Genomic DNA, 19,085 nt, shown 5'->3' on the forward strand with positions numbered 1-19,085 from the left:
CTCCATCCCTCCCTCCCCTCCATCCTCCCTCTCCTCCCCTCCATCCCTCCCTCCCCTCCATCCCAGGTATCTGTACCTGCTGTTCTCCAGCGACGACCTGATGCCGTTGGAGAGCTGGGTGTTCAACACGGAGGCTCACCCTCTGCCCGTCCTTCACCTGGGAAACATCACCCTGCCGGGCAGCCAGCCGGACCAACAGTAGACCCACTGACCCACCCACCCACCCACTGACTGGCTGACCGGACCAACAGTAGACCCACTGACCCACCCACCCACTGACCGACTGGCTGACCGGACCAGCAGTAGACCCACTGACCCACCCACCCACTGACCGACTGGCTGACCGGACCAACAGTAGACCCACTGACCCACCCACCCACTGACCGACTGGCTGACCGGACCAACAGTAGACCCACTGACCCACCCACCCACTGACCGACTGGCTGACCGGACCAACAGTAGACCCACTGACTCACCCACCCACTGACCGACTGGCTGACCGGACCAGCAGTAGACCCACTGACCCACCCACCCACTGACCGACTGGCTGACCGGACCAACAGTAGACCCACTGACCCACCCACCCACTGACTGGCTGACCGGATGCCAGGCAGCCAGCCGGACCAGCAGTAGACCCACTGACCCACCCACCCACCCACTGACTGGCTGACCGGACCAGCAGTAGACCCACTGACCCAACTACTGACTGACTGACCGACTGACTGACCGGCTGACTGACTGACTGACTGACTGACTGACGGCCCAGCGGTAGACCCACTGATCGACTGACCCCTCCCACCCACTGACTGACACACACACACACACACACACACACACGCACATGCACACACACACACACACACACACACACACACAGGCCCCTTTTCCACTGGGGTTGAACTGGTTTAGTTCAGTTTTTCTTTCTTTTTTTTCTCCTTATCCCATCTAATGTTGAACCAGTTCAGAGCGTTTACTTTCCACTGAAAAAGGAATTGGTTTCAGAACCCTAAAAAGTTGGTTTTGGAACTGGAACCAAAAAACAATCTAATAGAAATTAATGCACGCCGGGTTCCGTGACAGCACCAAGGTTCCAAGAATCTACAGTATAGCACGGAACCAATTTCTAGAACCAAAGTTGTTTTGGTGGAAAAGGGACCGCACGCGCACACACACACACACACACACACACACACACACACACACACACACACACACACACACACACACACACAGACAGGCACATAAACACAGACAGACAGTCAGAAGGAGTCGGAGAGGGGGACCAGAACTACCCCCCAGACCACACTGGACTATATTTTACATAACGGCTCCAAAAAGAAACTCCACAGGAAAAAAAATAAAGGACACATTTTAAGGATCGTCGCCTCCACCAGGATCACAGACAGAGAGGGGACAGGCAGTCGGCCAGTGATGAAGGGGAGGGACCACTTGTTGTGGGAGGGGCTAGGCCCCACCCCCTGCCACACCCCGCCCCCCAAATACCACTGTAGAGGGACACGGACGTCACTCTACAACTTTATCTCTGTCTGCCTAGCTTCCCCTCGCTCTTTTCACCATTCTCTCTCTCTGTCTCTATATCTCTGTCTCTGTCTCTCTCTCTCTCTGCGTATATTTGAAGGACGGCAGGTTGGGTTTCTCAGTGTCATCGTCGTGATTGGCTGGGATCGATTGTGAAGACTTTATTGTGTTCAGGTCGTTGAACCCCTCACAGCGCTGAAGGAACGACCTCCAATCAGGACCATTGTTTGTTTGGTTGAGGTCATAGTTTTTTTATTACTTGTCATTGAAACTTTTTCTGTTTGTTTTTTGGAGACTAGGACAGGTGGGGGTGGGGTGGGGGAAGGGGTGTTTACTAAAACGCTGTTCTCGTGTGGACGTACAGACGGACGGGCCTACGGACACTCTCGGAGAGGCATCGTGTGGACGTACAGACGGGCGGGCGTACGGACACTCTCGGAGAGGCATCGTGTGGACGTACAGACGGGCGGGCGTACGGACTCTCTCGGAGAGGCATCGCTGTGGGTCTTGGTGAAGGAACACAAGGGACAAAAAGACACTAGTTGAAGGAAATGACAGGATTGCACTGACCAGGAGGACGGTGTCGTTGACCAGGAGGACGGTGTCATTGAAGGGACGTTCGCTGGCGGAGACGGAGACGGGGGAGGGTTTATCTGTTTGTTCGTTTTGTTCGTTTGGTTTGCTTTTACGTACCGGACAAGGCATCGCTGGGAGGAGGTGGGGGGGCCCAACCCCCCAACCCTGTCCCCTGGCTGTACCCCATCAGCTTCCTGTTTACTGTTCATCTGGTTGAAATGCTGACCGGGGGGGGGCTTTCTTGTTAAGCCAGATTTATACTTAGTCGCGTGGCCGGTGGGTGTGTTGTGCTTGCTCGCTAAAAATAGCCAATCTACAAGCCCGCACCGCGTCACGAGCTTGTAGATCTATTTATCGCAGGCAACGCCCAGTGTGCAACTCGAGTACAAGATCAGGCTTTAGTTTAGCTGGAGAGGGAACGGAAGCCACAGGGCCCACTTCTCCCCCTCCCCCCTTAAAGAAATACAATAAGAGATGGACGGATGTATAAATGGAATAATAACAACTAAATGTTGGAATCGTGTTTAGGCTTCTCTTTATTGCCACTCCGTCACACCAGCCTCCGGGTTTTTCTTTTAACACCTTTTCCACTTTTTGGTCTCCCAGTCAGAGACTCGTCATCACCTGGTTTCACCTGGTCAAACCATTGTGCTGCTACCTGGACCATGCTGCTTCTCTCTCTCTCTCCCCCTATCATATCATTCCAAAATTGCATTCTTCCTCTTACCCGTGCTCTCGACTGGGGGGGCAGCGGAACGTTCTTTCGTCTGCAACGCAACTCAATCAACGTAATTTTCAGCTATGTGTGTGTGTGTGTGTGTGTGTAACACAGATATCAGTTGTGTACATCTTTCACGGTGGGTGTGTGTGTGTGTGTGGGGGAGGGAAAACACCACCCTTGTCTCCACCACCACCACCACCATCATCATGAACTGGACTCCTGAACTGCCTTTGTGTGTAAAACACACACGCCCAGCTGACAATGTGGGTTCTTCACGCCTACCGTGGTCTTACTGGCCTTTCACAACAGGAATCCTTTTAGCCAAGCCTGAGTGTCTGTAGCGTGGATGGATGGATGTTGTATATCTGTCGAGCGGAACCTCTCATATGTCCCAAAAACTGTTACTTTTCTAGGATTCAAATTCGCATATCTGACTACATTTGATGCTGCAGCAGTTGATTTACCTAAAAATAATAATAATAATACAAAATGTTAGGATACGGAGATAAGAGGTTTCTGCCCGACAGCGTCAGTACCGTGTGTCTGTAGACGTGTGTCTGTAGACGTGGCTTCCTAGAGAAGTCGGCAGCGCCACACAGACATGACATGAGTGGATTTGGGTCGACGGTGGCACGCCCCCCAATGCCACGACCAGCGCTTCTCCACGCCGGCTTATCTCAGACGCACAACGGAAAGTTTTCAGTTTATCGTGTCGGTCCCATCCGGATTTGTCTTGTGAAAATGTTTCCTTTTTTTCTTTTCTTTTTTTTTTACCCAAGCAGCCATGATTAAACACACTGGGTATATCGCGGTCGACAGCTGGCTTCTCTTGAACGGATCTGTGTGGCGTTGCTTAAGCCCCCCCCCCCCCCCCCTTCGTTTAAAAAAACAAGATAAAAAATACGTGGATCTACGGCACAAGCTCGACACCAAGCTTGTAGATCGGTTAGATTTTTTTTTGTCTCCGGGGGTTGAAACATTTTGGAGACCTGAATGACTGACGCGTACAGATGGAGAAGGGAGACGGTGTCGAGAGGGAAAGTCTAGCTTTGCAGTGGAAAACACGGTTTACACTGTAGGAAGACATCATTACTACACATCATTACTACTTCCCATTTTGTTTGGGTGTTGGTTTGAACTGAAACCAACGGATGCTATTTTTATTTTATTTTCGTTCTCATGAAGCCCCCCCCCCCCCCCCTTCCCCTCTCGTGAAGCCCTCCCCCCCCAGGGTGCAAATTGACCTCCATCCAAACGCTATAATTAAGTTGGCACTGGGTGTCGTTTTTTCTGCATTGGGGGGGGGGGGGGGGGGGGGGGGGGTGGATGTCCTATTTTCTGTTGTTCTTAAATAACAATAATAATAATATGTGCTCCACACTGCACCATCAGCCTCCGTGGCCACTGGCCCAAAATATATGTTTCCCCCCCACCCCCCACTCTGTTTCCCCCCCACCCCCCACTCTGCTCTTTGAAACACTTGTTTTGTACTCATTCCAATCCAGTTCATTAACGTAATGTTCGGCGCGTGTGTTGTGTGTGTGTGCGTGTGTGTGTGTGTGTGTGCGTGAATGTGTGTGTGTGTGCGTGAATGTGTGTGCGTGCGTGTGTGTGTGCGTGCGTGTGTGTGTGCGTGAATGTGTGTATGTCTCAAGACATGATATCGTCTTTGTTGGGCGGAAACCTCATTATATCCAAAACTGTTAATTGTTGATTCAAATTCCAAAAACTGCAAAAGTAGCAGATATATCATATACGCAAGCTCAAACCTCGGAGATTCGCGCAAGCATTTTGAGCTGCTACTGCATCTGCTACTTTTGGTGTGACGCTGCGGTATGATCAAGCAGAGGCTTAGTTAATTTACGAAAAAACACACAAAACAGAGTTTAAATACCGAGATTGGAGGTTTCGTTTCTGCCCGACAGGGTCGACATTGGGGATTGTGTTGTGATTAAAGAGGTGGTTACTGTGTGTGTTGCTTTAATGGATCTAATGTGTCCGCTGTCCCCGGTACCGCTGAACAGAACCATGATGGCTTCAGGTCAGACAGGAACGTGTCTGATTCCTATTTCCTACCGTGACCCATTTAGGCCTGACCTCGAATTTTAAAAAGAATCTTCTAAATCCTCCAGTTTTCTGAAATAAATATTTTCCCGATTTTTCAAAAATAGCAGACCTAATAGCAGACCTACGAGCTTGTAGATCTGCTATTTTTCAATAGCTAAATTATAACATAATGTTTAAAACACCAAAAGGGGCTCCCGCCTAAAATGGGTTAATGCCGTAGTGATAGGTTTCGCGTCCCGAAAACAGCCGATTTACAAGGTCACACCGTACGTGTGACCCTCACACGTGAGACCTTGTAAATCGTCTGTTTTGGGGTTTACGACAGACTACACATATACAGTATAGGCAGGAGAAGGAGATCTTTGTACGTGAGCTGAAGAGGAGAAATTGCACTTACCCAGGAATATATATTTTTTAATGTCCCGTCTCATTTTGACTTTGTTTTCAAGCCTTATCGAAAAATGTCGCTATGTGATGATGCCTGCTTTAGCCAATAATGTGTTGTTTTCTATTATTTGACTTGTCTTTTTTTTCCTTTTTTTCGGGGAGGGTATGGGGGAGGTTGTCAGTCAGGATATTCTGAGATATAACTGTTCACTGTTCATTTTCTCTCATGGTCATCATCATCATCTCCCTTCTGAATCGTACTGTAGCTGTCACTAGAACAGAATACAGACATGTACGACATATTGGATTTCAGCACCCCTACAAACCTTATTTTTTTCCAAAGGAATGCTGTGCATCCAAATGTGTGTGGTGTGAATTTGTGATGACATCTGATTATCTCTGGTGGATACAAAAAAGGCCTGTTCCTCAAGAGGTTGGCGGCCCCTAGTGGCAGAGAGGATCATTGTTGTCCAAGGCAAAAAACGCTTGGACGTTGTCTTGAGTGCATGCACTGTACTGTCTGCCATGTACTGTACTGTCTGCTACTATTGACCATCGCCTCGGTCGATGAAAACATGCAGATAAGGTCGATCCAGTCGAACAGTTCCTTTGACTTCAAAGGGAATGATGAGTCCATCCAACAACGTGCTGCTGCACCACGACGTCACTGAACGTTTCAACCACAACGTTTGGTCTTCGTTTTGGCCACGAACTTGTGGTCGAAACGTTTGTTTTGCACCATCGACAGCCAATAAGGAATTAAGAATAAGAATGGTGGTCCCTGATTGGCCGACGGACAACACCGACATACATATGCAGCTGATTACTTTACCTTGCGCAAGTAATAATCAAGTCACTGTTATACTGCAAGACAGGGTTGCGTACATTTGTTATTTAATTGGTTCTGCTGTAGGTTGGATAGAACCAGCCCATAGATACTGTAATAACCAATATATTTCGCACCCATTGCTCTCAGACACATGACGTAAATTCTTCCATTCATTGTTGATGGCATTTAATGTTTGTGTTGAGACAAGAATCGACACTATAGCTGAATATAGGAGGGACTAGCGCCCCTCAAAAAAATTGCAAAAGTAGCAGCTCCACAAGCTCAGCACGAGCTTGTAGATCTGCTGCTTTTGAGTGATGCTGTGGTATGATCAAGTATAGGGCCTTGATTTACAACAAAAGATATGGATACAAGGTTTAATTTGTGCTCGAAAGGAAAGGGGCGATCTTATTAGTTATTATCTATCTACTTTCTTTTTTCTTTTCTTACAAAATAGGCATCAAGTCCTGTCCTTGCCATAAATAATATCAACCCCCTAGGGTTGATAAACTGCAACCGTACTGCGGAAAGGAATAGAAGGAAGGAAGGAACTCGACAAGTCAAACACGGCTGCCACGGTGGCTGCATTCTCTGGGAATAAAAAACAACCGACTGAATCCTATTCTGTGGTCAATGATTCTGCTCAAAATAATACTTATAGATCTAAGATCTACGTTCACAAGATTTGTTTTGTTGAAGTATGAAGTAGTCGTATGAAGCTCAGAGGGATCCCGGTCAACTAAAGTAACGTATATTCTGTAGGGTTTAAGTGGTTAGTCGGCCATGCGTTCATCATAGACTTCAGTAGCGAACCTGGAGGCAATGATGAAGGCATCCATTAATGTCTGGCGGTCGTTGCAGCATATTGATGCAGTACAGTCTTTTATCTCTCACCCTCATCATCCACATAACCCACAACATTCTCTGACATCACACTGACATCATCTGTTATCCAATCGGGATCAAGCCCGGGGAGGGGGGGTGGTATAGGCGAGGAAACCGTTAACCTTTGGGGGATGGGCTCTGCTGGGGTCAAAGTGTTCCGTATTTGTATTTTTACTGAAAAAAAAAACAACTTAAGAGAGACTTGTAAATATGTTTAAAAATGAGACACAAATTCAAATAAAGACGTTATGAAAAGTGAACAGAATAACAAACGAGTCTCCCTGTGATTTCATGTTTCCTTCAACCGGTGGCGTTGCTTGTGGTCTTGGTGGATTCGAGGTCTCGGCCATCGCCATGACTGGTCAGTCATTCGGATTCCACACGAAGCCAGCATGTCGTCTTTGAAAGCATGTCGTGCACCGAAAATAGCAGATCTACAAGCTCACAACACGTCACAACGCTGTGACGTGTTGGTGAGCATGTAGATCAGCTATTAGTAATTTAAAGATGAACCCATTCAGGACAGGAACCCCTTTTGGTGTTTTAAGCATTATGTTATACTTTAACTATTGAATAATAGCAGATCTACAAGCGCATAGCGCGGCACCGAGTCAGTGCAGCTTGTAGATCTGCTATTTTTTTTAAATCGTGAACATGTAGCGCAAATCTTTGGATATATATTCTTTCCGAGCGAACGTTTTTTACTCAAAGCTGGAGCAACATTTTCAGATTGGAGTCGGCGGCCAAATACATTCTGGGGTCCTCGACATTAAGTTTGAGAACCGCTGAAATAGAAACATAGGTATCAAACTAGCAATGGAATACATGTTTAGAAGCATCTTTCATAAAAGGTCATGAAGCCTCAATCTGGGATTTTTTCGACTGTATGCAGAAGAGCAGCCACATTAAGGTTTAAGGAATGATGCAATTACCTTTTCAGTCACGAGATTTTATTTCTCTTTATTTCCATGAGTCTTGAGCAAGTGTTCATATCTGACACATTCTAACGGTACGACCAACGCAAACTGTATGTGATTTATATACAGCACTGTGTGAAGTGAGCTTACTCTGACTTTTGGCAGCGAGAGTTTGGGAGACAGTGCAATTTAATCTAGTTCCCGGAGAACTCCCAGCTCTGCCTGCTTCAACACAGATGTATCATGTTTTGCCAATACCATACAGTACAGATATAGAGTGACTCTAGGTATTACATGTAGCAGTGATTAGGATCTTTTGCCATTGCCATTGCTAAGCAGACACTACAGTATTGTACTCCACTGTATGTGTAATTAGGTTAATCTTGCGATCTGTATGTCTGCATTTCCTGATTAGATATGGCAAATATTTGTGTTGTCTGTTTGTTCCATTGATTACATCCTCTGTGTGTGTGTGTGTGTGTGTGTGTGTGTGTGTGTGTGTGTGTGCGCGCGCGCGCACACAGATTTATTCCGCCTATGATGTGCCTGCCTGTCTGTCTTTGTGATTTTATATTCCCAATAGAGACATGAACTTGATGTCTCTAGACCAGGGGTCTTGAACAGTGGGTCCTTCAAGCTTTAGCTGTTCTTTTTGAATTTTTACATTAACTGTCTACTTGAACCCTAGCCTATTCTGGGGGGAACATTAGCCGAAAATAGCCAATCTACTGTACTTATAGATTGGCTATTTTCCTCCTTTTGTGTAGCCTGAATATACCAAGTACTGAGCCAAAGGTCACGTTTACAAAGTATTGAGGGTTTTAAGTAATTAAATCTCTCTCTCTCTCTCTCTCTCTCTCTCTCTCTCTCTCAGACCACCATGCATTAATTTATTTGTGTATAATAATAATCCTTTAGTGCCTCGTGTCGAGTTCTCTCCGTCCCGTCGTGGCAAGCTGTAAACGTATGAGTACAGTAGCCTACTACCACGGCTGGATTTAAGACCTCGAGGAAACCGTTTACAGTGTGCTGTAAATGTTTTATCGCTTCCACACTGAATGGTTGCTGTCAAATATTTAGTTTGACCGTTTGCCAAAGCCATGTCCTGCTGCTCTGTGTGCATGTGTCTGTGACTGAGAGAGAGGAGGAGAGAGTGTGTGTGTGTGTGTGTGTGTGTGTGTGTGTGTGTGTGTGTGTGTGTGTGTGTGTGTGTGTGTGTGTGTGTGTGTGTGTGTGTGTGTGTGTGTGTGTGTGTGTGTGTGTGTGTGTGTGTGTGTGTGTGTGAGAGAGACAGAGAGAGACAGAGAGAGAAGGAGAGTGACAGATGACATGCATTAGTCTATACGGACCCCCATCCCTCCATTTAATGGCATTTATTTTTTACCTCTGAGACCCTAATTTATATTGTAAAATAAATGTTAATTTAACTCTGAGAGTTACAGACCCATAAGAGTCCATTTGGTTCCAAACTATAGCTAACTAACTTTAGCTGGGGACCCCCTGGAACTCCCTCAAGGACCCCTGGGGGTCCCCAGACCCCAGTTTGGCAACCACTGTCCTATAAGGCCAAGGTCACTGTGACCTAGAAAGGTCAGTGTTTTGACCTTAAAATGAATCGTCCCGTTGTGTTGTAGTAGTAGGCTATACTACACCAGTCTTCATACAGTGCTCTGCAGACACTGGCTAGTGTGTCATCCGTTGATAATGACATGATTTGCTTTGGTGAGATCGTTGTTGTCTTGACCTTGACCATCTTGAAGAAGTGTCTTTTTCAGTGTCGTCTGTAACAGTGTTTATTTCGTCGACTATAAGACTATGACGAAAAATGTTCTCTGACAAAAACTAAATGGAAACTAAGCTATGATGAGACTGACTAAAACTAAATATATTGACAATTTCGTCAACAAATTAAAAGTAGACTAAAATGTTAGGAAGACAAGCGATCCAGTATAAGTGAAAGACACAAGTCATTTGTGTAAAATCAGCCATTATGACGGCATTAAAGCCCACCAAAATACATTTTAGTCGACTAAATCAACTGTACATTCAGTCGACTAAAATCGTATATGCAGTCGACTAAAACTAGACTAACACTGAGACATTTCAGATTACTAAAATGTGACTAATAGCTTACTAAATTAAAACTATTCAAAAGACTGACTAAAACTAAAATTATAGCTGTCAAAATCAACACTGGTCTGTAAACCAAAACCACTGTATAGTATACTGTAGGTTTTGTTCTGTATTTACCTCGTGTCGCCAATAGGGGGGAGTATTGTGCTTCTGTGTCAGACAGAAATGAATACCATGATGGTAATGATGCAAGAATCTCTCCCATGGTAATACCATGGGGGCGATTTTAGGAGGGTTAAAACAACCTTATTAGCAAAATGATTAATCGTTTACGCCCTGAGAAGTATACATTTAATGGGAAATGCTTTAATAGGAAAACAAATGAATCCCCCCCCCATACACAATGAGTGTAGGGCTGTAGGCTATACACAGGGTATCTGCACATTACTAAAGTTACAATTTAATGACTTTTAAGATCTTTTTAGAATCTGATCTCAGGTCAAAATGGGTTAAATCAAGGAGCACAACACAGTAGGCTGGCTCTCCGGTGGTTCAAGTCCCTGCCCACCACAACAGAGGCTGTGGTTCGAATCCACCGAGCGTTTACGCGAACACAATTGGCCTGTGATCGGGAGAGGGAAGTCGGGCGGGGAGAGTGGTATTGGTCATTGCATGTAGGCTACTCCTATCTTAGAGCAGTGTTGGGTGTAACGGCGCTATTAATAACGGCGTTATGTAAGGGACTACTTTTATTGGTAACGGAATAAAGTAACTTGTTAGTTTTGCAATTTAGTAGTTAGTTCCTTAGTTACATTTCCAACAAAGTAATCCCGTTACTATAATGTGTCCCTGTTCATTCTGTTGGCAAGATTTAAAAAATAATAAAGCCCCGAATGTCTGCGGAGTTTATTTCTCCTGCCTTCTGTGTGATTTATCCTTCCAAGCCCACTATACCATGTACTATACATCCTGCGTCTACTACATCCTGTAGTTCACTTAAGAAATAAAAGTATTGTTACAAGCAGCTTTTATTTTGAAGAGGAAGAGGAAGTTATTTCGGTTGTAGGCTAGCCAGCTACCATGACAGTCGACTAGAAGGGCCGGCACTGCCGGGTGGTGGAATAATAAAAACAACATGCTTTTAGCCAAAGTTCATAAAAACCGCATGCGTCTATGACTTAAAAAATGTAGGCTAAACACTTTGGAATTACGTCAAACATGGTATATCCTCCGTGGCGGCGTCATTAGGTGAGTAGGGGCCTACTAGTACATTAATTGTTAAGTTTCATAGTATCATTCATCATCAACAGGCTGTTGTTGATGATGCCCCCCAAAATGAACAGGTTACACAGCCTACAGGATTCTCATTATGTTACTGTCACTGCCTGCAAGGATGGCCGCCGTGCCATTTCTTATAAACTATCTAATTCATACGTGGGTCGTCGTGGGTCCACGTGGAGTTGTTATTGTTGTTCATGGGCCACGGTGCGCGGCGTGGAGAGGGCACCAGAGCGCAGCGCAACAGCCTAGTCTGGTATTGTCTGTACTCTCTGCACTATAGCTCTTTCTGTCCAGTCCTACGTGTATAGGCTGGCGATTGTGGCGACTTATATTCGTTAATAAAGAGAGCTGTAAAGGGGATATTGTCTATGGTCAGTTCATGGTGTGTATCATTCTCGTTTTTAACCGGGCCGCACTGATAATGCGGCGCATTGACGGTAGGCAGTAGGGCTATTAGCCCTACTGCCTACCTACCTAACTTTTTTTATGCTTGCGCAAGTTGGTTACATTGTATTAAATACAATGTAACCAAAAAATGGGTTTTAATTGTCTGGTAACGGAAAATAACGGAAAATAATCTAACTTGTTACTTTTCTCAGAAGGTAATCTGTAACGGTAAGGGATTATTTTTATGGGCAGTAATCCAGTAACCTAACGACGTTACTTTAGAAAGTAACGATGCCCAACACTGTCTTAGAGTATATATAGACTCCGTCTCCTATATACGGGCTGGGACGGGGAGTGTTGGGCGGGAGTAGTCGTCCTCCCGGTGGGGCTCCTCACTGGCAGTTAAGCCATCAGGCCTATAGGATACACTACTAGTATGAAAGGGAATTAACAATTGTAGCAAAATGTTACATGAAATAAAAGAAAATATAGCAATAACAATAATACTAGTAAATAAAAACAACTGAAATATATATACAACAATGCCATTGTGATTTATTTACATATTTATTTTATATCTGAATGTAACATATGATATACTGTATGCTAAATTGGGTAAACTTCCTCTACACAAACATCCCTCAGCAGTGCTCACATGCAGCTGTGGTATAATCCCATTTAATCCTGGCTATTGATGCACCTGCTTTAATAATTGATGAATGATTCCATTCACTGTCAAACCATAGGCCTAACTCAAGTTACTCGAGTCAACACACTGAACCAGTTCATCCGCCTTAACCACGAATATCTGTCAAGCCTGCAGTTGCACAATCAAATATTATTTCCTTGTACAGTAGAGTAAGAATTACATAATAACTAATAGCTACAGTAAGTCAAACACATGTAGAAAGCAGGCTAGAGCAGTATAAAAAATGCGCGTGCGTGCACACAGATTTATTTCCGCCTATGTGCCTGCCTGTATCTGTCTTTGTGTGTGTGTGTGTGTGTGTGTGTGTGTGTGTGTGTGTGTGTGTGTGTGTGTGCGTGTGCGTGTGCGTGTGCGTGCGTGCACACAGATTTATTTCCGCCTATGTGCCTGCCTGTATCTGTCTTTGTGTGTGTGTGTGTGTGTGTGTGTGTGTGTGTGTGTGTGCGTGCGTGCGTGCGTGCGTGTGTGTGTGTGTGTGTGTGTGTGTGTGTGTGTGTGTGTGTGTGTGTGTTTGTATGTTGGTTGGTTTGTTTACCGTTGAGTGAGAAAGCAATGTTGCACATTAAGCTAATCATCCCCCCGAAAAATAAAGTGTGGACTCCCAGTTTGGGAACCGAAAAAGGGGGGGAGAGTCCCTCTGTGTGTGGGGGAGAGTCCCTCTGTGTGTGGGGGAGAGTCCCTCTGTGTGTGGGGGAAAAAGTTAGCCTTCTCTCAGACAGACAAACAGACAGTCACAGTGAAGTTACTGGAAAATGTGATCTGTGAGAATTCCAGTTTAATGCAATGAGTCAAAACACAACGATTTTAATGTTATTAAAAGAAAAGTGTTTTTTTCCCCGCTTTAAACCTTGAAAAGTGAGTTTTCATTGTGATTCAAAAGATAAACAGGAACTTAAAGTATTCCATGGTCCACCCATCTGACCACTTAACACGGCAGCCGACATACGCTTTCCAGCTTTTCAGGTGGAGGTGGGCCCCATGGTGGAGGTGGGCCACATGGTGGAGGTGGGCCGCCGTGGTGGAGGTGGGCCCCATGGTGGAGGTAGGCCACATGGTGGAAACGGTTTGGGAACCACTGCCCTGGATCGCTATTCCATTTCGTTTCATCTTGTCACCCTGTCATTGCCCCGGCTTGGCTCTCTTTTTCTCACACCCTCTCTCTCTCTATCTTTTTCATGAGAGAAAGTGTTCATCTTTGATGTTTCTATAGCTGCAGTGTCAGTCTTCCTCTTTCATGGGCTATAGTTTTACCCTCCATGGCCGTGTTGGGATTCCCTGGGGAGCGTTGGAGGAGTGGCTCCCTCTCTGCAGCTACAGACACTTTCACATGAATAGGTTTTTCGAGACGTCTTGCCTCGTAGTTATGAGACAGCTGAGCGTTAAGTGCTTCCACGTGTCTTCTGAACAGCATGCGGCGTGCATACGCATAGACTAGACATGCTAACCACATGGTAAACCCTGGCTAAACATTCGCCAAAAGTTCACACCTGAAGGAGCGGAGCTAACTCAAGACCCTGATGTTAGAGAGGAGGGTGTGGAGCCAGGGGGGGGGGGGGGGGGGGATATTTGAATTAAGTGAAATCACTGAATATACCTTTAAATTGACAATAATACAATAATAAATTGGGGGTCCCAGAAATAGAAATGCCATTAAATGGGTGTCCGTAGACAAACCAGGGGTTCTTAAAACTAAAATAGTTGAGAATCACTGCTAGAGCCGTAAATATCTTCTTTTATGAGAATCCCTGGTGTATATTTTCAAATGGGGGTCCGTGGGCTAATGACCCAGCTAGCAAGTTATGGCGCGCCGCCTGCGGGAGGCGGTCGCCGCGCGCCGCCGATCGTGTCCTCCGCCGGGCGCGTCGCACGATGTGGCCGCGTCGTTCTTGATCAGCGTGTGCCGTGCGCGCCGACGCGCGTGTAGCCGGTGTGAGTACCAGATCTCTTGTGGCTGCCAGATGTCTGTGGGGTCCTTCGCGCATGAGACCCACGTCATCACGTATCACGTACGCTCAAAACAGCATCACGTATCAATTCAATTCAAAGGGCTTTATTGGCATGAGAAAACATACGTTTACATTGCCAAAGCAGAAAGAACAAAACAACAGTACAGCAATACAATCAAAACAAAAATTATGTACTTTGAAGGTCAGAATCTTCAATAGATTACGTACGCATATCACGTACGCTCTAGCCAAACAGATGTCGTTGGTTAGCCAAACAGAGCTAACCTGTTAGCTCTGCCTTGTCTATCTTCAATTTAGCATAATCGTTTCAGGAATTTAACATCACAATGCAACGTTTGGTACTCCGATATCATGTATTATTAGTCAGTTAAATTAACAATGATTTTACAATATAAATTGTGGTCTCAGAGATATAAATGCCATTAAATGGGGCTCCGTAGCCTGTTGCATGTCAAACTCGGGGTGCTTCTTTGAAATTAAACTGGTTGAGAATCACTGCTACAACTGTAAAAATCTTCTCTTATGGGGGTCCCTGCAATATATTTTAAAAATGGGGGTCCGCATGAATGATAAGATCAATGTGGGGGTACTTGGCATGAAAAAGTTTGGGAATCACTGGTCTTGAGAACCTATTGAATATATTTTCCCATAAATTGGTTATTGCTGGACACTGCCAGAAACTGTGGCTTTCTAAACATAATTGAGCTATAGATAGTCAGTCAGTCTGGTCAAGCTGGTCAGATAGACCTATTTGTTACAGCAGATCTGCTAGCTCACAATGTTGTGATCTTGTAGATCTGCTCATTTCATATAGGCAATGTATGTAGGGTAAAAGGTTAATAATTAGATGTCATACTGTGCAGATTGTAGATTGTACTGCTGATTGGACTGTAGGCCTATTCACATGCAAGTAACTTTAGGCAAAAGTGTCACAAAGCAACAAAAAAAGCACTGGTGGTAGTACTATATCATACTGTATGATATACAGAGTGCAACTCTGTATATCATACAGTATGATATAGTACTGACTGACTGACTGTCTGTCTGTCTGTCTGTCTGTCTGTCTGCCTGTGCAACTCTGTATATCATACAGTATGATATAGTACTGACTGACTGTCTGTCTGTCTGTCTGTCTGTCTGTCTGTCTATCTGTCTGTCTGCCTGCCTGCCTGGGTGTCTGTCTGTCTGTCTGCCTGCCTGTCTGTCTGTCTGTCTGTCTGTCTGAAAGTGCCACTACACTCTCCAGTTGGCGGGTCAGCAGTGATTGGCCAAGTGACTCCTCCAGGCTTTCAGCTATAGACGAATCCACAGAGTGACGCCCCGGGCGCATTACACTTATTACACTACACTATTACACGTATTACACTATGCTATTACACTACGCTATTACACCACCACACTTATTACACTACGCTATTACACTACTACACTTATTACACTATGCTATTACATACGGAGCCCCATTTAATGGCATTTATATCTCTGAGACCACAATTTATATTGTAAAATCATTGTTAATTTAACTGACTAATAATACATGATATCGGAGTACCAAACGTTGCATTGTGATGTTAAATTCCTGAAACGATTATGCTAAATAGAAGATAGACAAGGCAGAGCTAACAGGTTAGCTCTGTTTGGCTAACCAACGACATCTGTTTGGCTAGAGCGTACGTGATATGCGTACGTAATCTATTGAAGATTCTGACCTTCAAAGTACATAATTTTTGTTTTGATTGTATTGCTGTACTGTTGTTTTGTTCTTTCTGCTTTGGCAATGTAAACGTATGTTTTCTCATGCCAATAAAGCCCTTTGAATTGAATTGATACGTGATGCTGTTTTGAGCGTACGTGATACGTGATGACGTGGGTCTCATGCGCGAAGGACCCCACAGACATCTGGCAGCCACAAGAGATCTGGTACTCACACCGGCGCCCCGCTTCTCTGCCGCGACTCGAACGTCAGCTACGACGGCAGCAGCAGGACAGCGTGGAGCTGTCTTATGACACCCCCCCCCCCCCCCCCCCCATATGACCCCGCACCCCTCGATCCTCCCCCATGCTCACCTCCCTCCCACATATTTATAGAAACATAATAAAGCAGCAAATGTATACTTAATTTTGTTTCTTTATTAGGAAAAAAAAAGGTTACAATGAAATAATTTAGGCACATAGAAAAAATATGTAAACAACCAAGTTTAGAATACAAGTGGTTGATTTTTATGTCATTTTGCTGAGAATGCACTTTAAGACCACTCTGAGAACCACTGGCTTCTAAAATCTATAAAACACCAACTTTCCTGAAACCACCAGAACATGTTGGATAAGATTGTGTCCACATTTCCACAGTTTTCTGAAAAACCTATGTTTCTATATTAGTGGTTCTCAAATTATGTTATGTCAAGGACCCCAGAAATATTATGAAATTGGCCGCAGACACCTACAGTATCTGAAAATATGTTGTTCCAGGGACTACCCAGAAGCAAAGATGAGTTTAAAAACGTTTGCTCTGAAACAATATATATTCAAAGATTTGCACATTTTCAGGATAAAACTAAATAGCAGACCTACAAGCTCGTAGCGCGGTCCCTGGAACAACATATTTTCAGATTGGAGTAAATCGTTTGAACACCAATGATACAGAAACATCTAGGCTTTTCAGAAAACAGTCATACCATTCAAACACTTTAACCATAATTTTAAAAGCTGTTAGATTGTTGGCAGATTTACAAGCTCACAAGCTTGTAGATTTGCTAATACTAAAATGTGGCCCAAACACAGTGAACGTTTTAACTAAAATCTGCGAGGATTTAGAAGACATTTTGTGGAATCAGTTCAAGTTTAATTTCTATAAAACACCAAGTCTATTCTGTGTGGAGTTAGTTATGTAGGCCCAGTAATGTTGCAATAACAGTTACACAGCAATAAACAGAACACACAATCGAGATTCACCTTTTGAGCAAGAAATCGTGCAGCATACATTCAAGAGTCCATTTGGAAACCCCTATAGCGGTGGGTTTGAACCCTTTTCATGCCAAAGTTATTCACCATTTGAGCCACGGACCACCATTTGATGAGCTGCCTGCCGTGCCTGTCCGTTTCCTTCCTTTATGAAGCCTGACTGGTGGTGGCCGCCAGCAGAAGTTCCAAAATGCACCCTGTCCAACGTCTCCGGCTCTCAGACCCCAGGTCCCTGTCACTGAAGTCCAAGATCCCCTGGTTTTAGCCACTTTAACCATTATTTAAAAAGCTGTAAGCTGTTGAAAACGAGTTTGTAGATTTGCTAATTTTGAAACATCGTGAAAATGTGGCACAAATCTGTAAATATATATTATTTTGCAGCAAATGTTTTAACTAAAATCTGTGAGGATTTAGAAGACATCAGTTCTCAAGTGTAAGTGCTTAAGTCTTTAAAACACCAATTCTCTTCTGAGTGGAGTCAGGAGTTTCTGAGCGTAGCAATGTATGTATGTCCCCATGTCTGTATGTCCGAGCACGGAAAGCTGGGTGCGTTCCTTGAGGTCTGGATGTTGCGTATAGTAGAGGGTCAGGGAAACCCGACTGGTGGTAGCCTTTCCAGCAGAGGTTGCATTTGAAGTCGATAGGTCTTCCTCCAGCGAAAGTTCGTCTGAAATCACAGAATTAATTAAATAAATTATTGTGGGATAACGTTTTGATGGATGTGAGAACCACTGCCTTAACCCATTTAGACCTGAGGACGCATCTGTGTCGCCTCATAGGTTCATCTGTTGAAAAATAGCAGATCTACAAGCTCATAGTGTGGCACAGAGTGCCACAGTACTCATCATAATACACCTCAGTCATTTAAAATGTTATGATGGTAACAATGGTACACAGTTACACATTGTTGGGTGCCAATTTTCTGTCCTTGGTAAAATGAACAATTACCTTAAATTAAAGAACGATGTCTCAGCTCTGTACAGCATGTCACCTTGTCTGTAAAATGAAATCAAATTCAAGTCAAATTTCTTTCAAATGTAACAGCAAACTTGAGGCAAGAGAGCTTGTAGCATGCAACCTTAATTCAGTGGTAGAAATGTTCTTACCGTTTGTACGCCCAACAGATCCAAGTCCTGTGTCTGAAATCACAGTAACAACAAAATGGTAAACATTGTATGTACATAAAAATCAATTTGATGAAAACAGAAGATCTACAAGCACACAATGTGCTGCGAGCTTGTAGACCAGCTATATTCAGCATGCAACCAAGTGTAAAAATCAGGCTTAGAATAAAACAACAAAATGACTAAAATGACAAAAATTAAATCAAAATGTGTTGTAATTAGACAAATCTTTATTTGCAATTGTGGCCTAGCAAAGTTCCTTTAGAGGAGACAACAGAGAGAAGAGTAAAAGAAATACCTGCATGGCAATGCTCATTTTGGTCACTGCATCTGCACCTATAATAGAATAACAAAAAAAGTCTGTTTTAAACATTAGCCTACTATGTGATATTTTTTACATTTGCAAGACAGACATTTGACGAAGATTTAGCCTTGCAGACCCCACATACACACAGACCCCATGCTGTATTGATGTGGTACCATAGGAGAAGTTCTAAAACAAAGAATGACAAAAAATGTGATTTACAGCTAAATGCTGTTTATGTAGTCTACACAAGCACCGTATCAAATCTTATCTAATTCGAATAATTGTGTTTAAGGACTTATCAACACAATAAGAAGTTACCTGTTAAAATAGCATGAGTTATACGTTTGCTAATGCT

The 19,085-nt window shown here is 44.2% G+C and overlaps 1 protein-coding gene and 1 long non-coding RNA gene across 4 annotated transcripts in view; one reads left to right on the plus strand and one right to left on the minus strand.

Moving 5' to 3' along the window:
- The window catches only part of man1a2 (mannosidase, alpha, class 1A, member 2), a 475,750-nt gene that overhangs the window by 145,151 nt on the left and 311,514 nt on the right, over positions 1 to 19,085 (plus strand). For 2 of the 3 annotated variants that reach the window (XM_080786092.1, XM_080786093.1), the window contains one exon: positions 67 to 7,456. In XM_080786092.1, the coding sequence (XP_080642218.1) occupies positions 67 to 202 (136 nt within the window). In that variant the 3' untranslated portion in view covers positions 203 to 7,456. Of the gene's footprint in view, positions 1 to 66; positions 7,457 to 19,085 lie in introns of those variants that run through there. The other variant, XR_013965535.1, reaches the window with a different exon arrangement.
- Positions 16,577 to 18,759, minus strand: LOC308330762. The gene is made up of 4 exons (XR_013965523.1): positions 18,722 to 18,759; positions 18,406 to 18,438; positions 18,248 to 18,295; positions 16,577 to 17,966 (listed from the first exon to the last, which is right to left on the minus strand). It is a non-coding gene; the product is annotated as an uncharacterized lncRNA (long non-coding RNA).

This window comes from Protomyctophum bolini, assembly GCF_963924005.1.
Source record: "Protomyctophum bolini genome assembly, chromosome: 16".
In the NCBI taxonomy this organism is placed as follows: Eukaryota; Metazoa; Chordata; class Actinopteri; order Myctophiformes; family Myctophidae; genus Protomyctophum; species Protomyctophum bolini.